Source organism: Uloborus diversus, chromosome 4, assembly GCF_026930045.1.
Source record: "Uloborus diversus isolate 005 chromosome 4, Udiv.v.3.1, whole genome shotgun sequence".
Lineage (NCBI taxonomy): Eukaryota > Metazoa > Arthropoda > Arachnida > Araneae > Uloboridae > Uloborus > Uloborus diversus.
The window spans coordinates 86,199,683-86,205,088 of record NC_072734.1 but is presented as its reverse complement, the minus strand read 5'-3'; the positions used below and the strand labels follow the sequence as shown (position 1 = coordinate 86,205,088).

The following is a 5,406-nucleotide window of genomic DNA, read 5'->3' as shown; positions in this document are numbered from 1 at the left end:
CCTTAATCTCAGAAAATGTTCTCATCTTATTCAAAATCATCAATTCTTTTGATTAAAACTGCCTGAGGTAAAATAGCCCATAAAAACCTACTAACATACTAAAAAAGATTTAACCCCCTTGCAGTTGGACAGTCCCAAAACTACATGTTAAATGGACGAGATATCTCATCATCAACTGCAAGGTGGTTTAAAAACCTCTTATTTTGAATTAACAAACAATGTTGGCAACTAGTTGATTAATGAAATAGCAAAATTTCAAAATGACCCAATCAAAAGCGCCTGACCCCTCAAAAATCTTAATATTCCCGAAAAATTACCTTCTTTAAATCTGGATACTGAATGACAAAGCTATTGATAGGGAGTTAGTTAATCACCCTTGACTTTCATTACAACACCTTAAGATTACAGTAACTCTATTTTGGAAAAGCATATTGGTCTCACAGCCTTCCACTTGTTCCAATTTTTGTACAGCTGCTGCTCCACGACATTATTCCTTTTTATTGCCCTCTAATTTCTTTTTAAACTCTGCTTCTAAAATTTTATAACAGATCCGGGATTTTTCCCTCGACAATTACTCCAATGAACAACTTTTATTAAAAATTATTGCAGAAAAAAAAACTCAACCTAACCCTATTAGATTAAATTCAATTTTTAGCAAATTGAATAGATCTAATCAACAAATAATCTGTTTTCAGTGTCTCAGATATTGTAAACTTTTTATCATTATTTGCAAAAAAAAAAAAAATCTTATTTTATGAATAACTACCCTAAAAATAAAATTCCAAAAACATAACAGAGAAGTAGTGTTCAAAATGTTGAAAAGTATAGTAAACAAATCAAAAAGAAATTTGACTTTCTAAAAAACTAATACATTTTTAAATTGCCAATGCCAATGATTTATGAGTTCTCAATAATGACCTTTACTGATAATGTGAGAATTAAAATCATATTTGTCTTTACAACTTTTGCCACATAAATTGCATTTCCAAGGGCTTGTTTCCGAATGTAAACTACGATGCAATAAATACAAAGTTTGATCTGGAAAAATGATGCCACAATAAGGACATGTAAGTGTACAGCTTTCAATATCACGAATAACTATTGTGCTTTTACGCCCAAAAAATGCAGGATCTACTCTAGGTTCTGAAGCACATGCAACTGTGCTACTATGCATAGCCGTACCCTGATGTACAGTTCTAGGCATTGGTAAGTCAGTTTGAATAAGAGCATTGGTAGAAGTTGCTCGGTTATAAAAAACCTTGCGTTCTTCACAGTCTGAATGGTCGTTCTGAACATTTCTATCTCCTTCACTTTCAGATAATCGTGGTCGTTTCTCAGAACTGTGCCTATGGGATCCACAAGTGTGACGGGAATATTCAGGACAGCGCCGATTTCCATGCTCTTCACACTGTCCTCTATACCTGAAACATGTATGAGCAATTCTCAAATTTGAAACTTGTGCACCATGAGAATCGAATCGATTAGTTGGCGAGTTATGGCTTTCAGATGAATCATCACCCGAAGAATGTTTATGAAATTTACGTCTGCATGGTATTTCCGATGATCCAGAAGCTTCATTACACATGCTAGTAGTTCCTACAACATCTGTAGTAGACAAATCCATTGTACTTGTTGGCTGAACATTGCTACTTTGGCTGTCATCAACTGCAAGTTCTGATGGCTCAGGTTTAACACAGATTCTTTCACGAGGAGGAAGTTCATGATGTGGTACATCTGGCCGACAACAAGATTTGTCCTGACAAATAGTGGGAGGACTGACAACTGTAGTTGAACCAGCCAATGCACTGACACATGCATGCCGATCCTCATCTACTAATGGCATACCAACACTCTGCTCTATTGTACTAGGGACCACAGCAGTAGGTCCAGGAGCTGGAGTAGCCATGCGAATCACTTTTGATGCTGTACGACTGAGATCAGAAGGACCAGGAACAGCTACATTGCTGTCACCTGATGAAATAGAATATGATGGATAATGTGCTGCCTGAATGAAGGTGAAATTTTGAGAAACTGTTGCTAAATCTATAGCACCATTTTCTGTTGCTGAAACTGGAACTTGAGAGCTTCTAATTGGTTCCTGAGATCTATCATTATCAGATTCAGTCCCAGAACTTTGCTTCAGATGACACATAGCAAAATGAATTTTAGCACCATTTGGGGAAGAAGCTTTAAAATCACATAAATGACATGTTTTGTCCAAAACAATTCCAGCATGCTCAGAAGTAAGATGAGATTTTAAATGAGGTCGAAAACTGAAACTACGGTTACAAAAAGGACATCGATAGTCTTTGCTTCGCATAGATGGCCTATGCTTTGAGTGCCTTAACACATGCTCTGTAAACTGCTCTTTCCTTAGAAAACGCTTCGAACAAGTTTGGCACTCAAAGGGACGTACACCTAAGTGCAATAAACGATGTCTTCTCATACTGGCATATGTAGCGAAACGAATATTACACACATCACACACAACAGAACCACCATCAATATGAGTATCTTCATGCTTAAGATACATTTCAACATCGGTAGAGTTGAAGTTACATCCCGGAAATTTACAACTGAAAGCGGATTCACTTTCTTGGGATACCATTGCAGAATTAAGCATAGCATGTCTTTGCATCATAACTTCTTCAGCATCTAAAAATCCATCATTTACATCTCTATTACCATTCCTATCATCATCATTGTCATCAGAAGAATTTCGTCGATTTTCTGTGTGTACATCACTCAAATTCGGAGACATATTGCTCGGAACACTCATTGTTTGTCTTTCAGGCGACACAGAAGTTGATTGAGTATCTTCATTACTTGTAGAGTTGCTTAGTACACTAGCTTCATGGTTTGGCAGTTCTTTATTAAGAGCTTCATCCATATCTGAAAAGTGAAAACATATTAACATGATGCTTGAAAAGAAATATATTTAGAGTGAGTACTATAAACATATTTAAGAGAGGACAATATACATGGTTTTGGATAACAAAAAGTGCATATATGCTGTTTGCATAGACTTTCAAAAAGCTTTCGATAAACTACCGCATGTTGCTCTGCTAAGCAAACTGGATTGTATTGGAATAGGAGAGAAAACTTTAAAATGGGTTAGAAGTTAGAAATAGGTTTTGGTAGGGTTTGTGATTTTTTTTCAATCAAAAGAGTCGGGAAAAAAAAAATCAAAAAACAGACTTAAATTGGATTTTTTTTTAAATTTAAGTCAATTTTTTTTTATTTTACTAATATTTTCAAAAAATTTGTAGATATGTATTAATTACTTACATTTATAAACAAAATATATTTCATACAATGGATGAAAAACCAACTTTTTAGTTATTTCCATTTCATGGCAGTAGCTATTTTTTAATAATAGGTTTTAGTAGCTCTGTTTCAAAACAAATGTGTGACTCCAATTAAATTTATTCCTCCCGCCTCCCCTAGCTATAACCACTGATCCTAACACTATAATTGTTACAAACAGTGGTCCCACTATTTCCCTGAATTATAATTTTTATACTGTTTGGAAGAAAAATTCTTAAAACTTGGCAGTTTTCTATGTTAAATTGTTTATCAACTTAGGGTTAACGAAAGTTCTGAAATGGATTCAATTGTTCAATTGGGATGAAGTAGACAAAAAACCTTCATAATAAATCAATCTGAACTGATGAATCCATTCAACTTACTTTTAAAATTAGGATAAGATCTCTAAAGTTTTTAAATATAGGGGTGCCCACGCAAAGGGTGCCACTAAGTCCCCATGACGTAAATACGTACTTAAAACAGACATAGACTAGGGTTCCATGAGAGAGCTCTTATCCTTCATGAGGTGCTCGACTTAGAAAAGTTTGGAACCTCAGGTCTAAAAAAGTGATGAAACGAAAATTCGGCTTCTCTGTCGAATATTCGGCTTTGGCCAAACATTTAGTTTATTATTCAGCCAAAGTCGAATTATGTGCAAAAATGTATTTTATTTCCATGCAGTGAAAGTTTTATGCAATTTTATTATGTTTAATGGCTATTTTGAAATGAAATCTTGTTGTACCATAGTGTATTAAGCCATTTTTTAGGATACAGTAATAAATGACAACTAAAAATATACCACAAATCTTGGCTATCTACAAAATAAATCTAAACAAAATTATTGGATTAAGTTGAACCATAATATTTTTTTCCAGCACAGTAGGAAGGTTGAAGATACTTATTTCATCGTATGAAAGTAACACAACATTTACAAAACTATCATTTGCATCAATGACCATCGTAGACCATAGAATAGACTTTTTTTGTACAAACAAAAATTATGATGCAGAAAAAAAAAATTGCCCAGCATTTTTAGTAGATCTTTTTCCATTAAAAATGTCTAGATTAAAAAATGTTTGCTAAATTTGTTTCATGCAGTGAACATCTGGTTCTAAAAGGTATTTTTCAGGCCAATTGGGATTGGATAGGGAACTTTGTTCTTTCTTATGACCATTCCGTTTGACAGATTTTAGTGCTTAGAGATTTTCAAAGAGTGAAACAAAAACTAAATGGACATTATACCGAAAGAAATTTATCAGGAAAAACAGCTCTTCCACTGCAAAAAAAAAAAAAAAAAAACTAGCCTCAATAAACACATCAACATGGAAACAAGCAGTCACAATAAAACTTTAGATGTCATAATTAACTAATTAACAAATTCGTACTACTTAGTCTTGAGCTAACAGAAACAAACTGCAACATTTCGACAAACTTTCAAAAATAATTCAACTAAAAACGTAGGATATTATATCTATAGCAAGCAATGCTGTTTTCTCATGTCAATGTGATGAGAAAAAAAGCCATCATGAAACTTTAATTACAGTGAATATTGATTAGAAACAGACTAAACAAATAATACTTACTTCAAAAACTAAAAGAGATCGATATAGTACAGCACAAGCAAACTACAATTTTATCTAAATAAATAGTACCGCTAATAACCATATCATAAATATTTTCCCCAGATTCTGATCGGGAGCCATTTTGCGTGACAAAGTTAATTTCCCCAGAGGGCGCTTAGACATTTTTTTTAATAACGAAAAATTTAAAAAAAAATGTAATTTTGCAACATTATAAATTGTTTCTTCAAGCTTTAATCAACCCTTATTAATTTTTCCTCTTTTATTTCTTGCCCTCAATTTTTAAGCCGTCCACCGTCCACAAATTTTCAAATTCGAAGTTCAGATGTTTATTTCCTTACGTAAACTTGCTCGGGTTTTAAAAAATATTTTTCACGCCACGATTACTTTTTGTCCTATACTACTTAACTTTTAATAAGAATATTTAAGTTTCTTTCTTTCTTTTTTTTCTCAGAAAAAAATAACTTTAACTTGTTCTTCTAAAGCAAACCCTTCATCCCTTTCTGCGTTCTACTTTTTT

General features: G+C 33.4%; 1 protein-coding gene across 1 annotated transcript; it reads right to left on the bottom strand.

The window, feature by feature from the left end:
* Positions 1 to 907: 907 nt before the first annotated feature.
* Positions 908 to 2,890, bottom strand: LOC129220688 (uncharacterized). Its single transcript, XM_054855118.1, has one exon. The coding sequence runs from the start codon at positions 2,888 to 2,890 to the stop codon at positions 908 to 910; it is 1,983 nt and encodes a 660-aa protein (XP_054711093.1).
* Between the last annotated feature and the right edge of the window lie 2,516 nt (positions 2,891 to 5,406).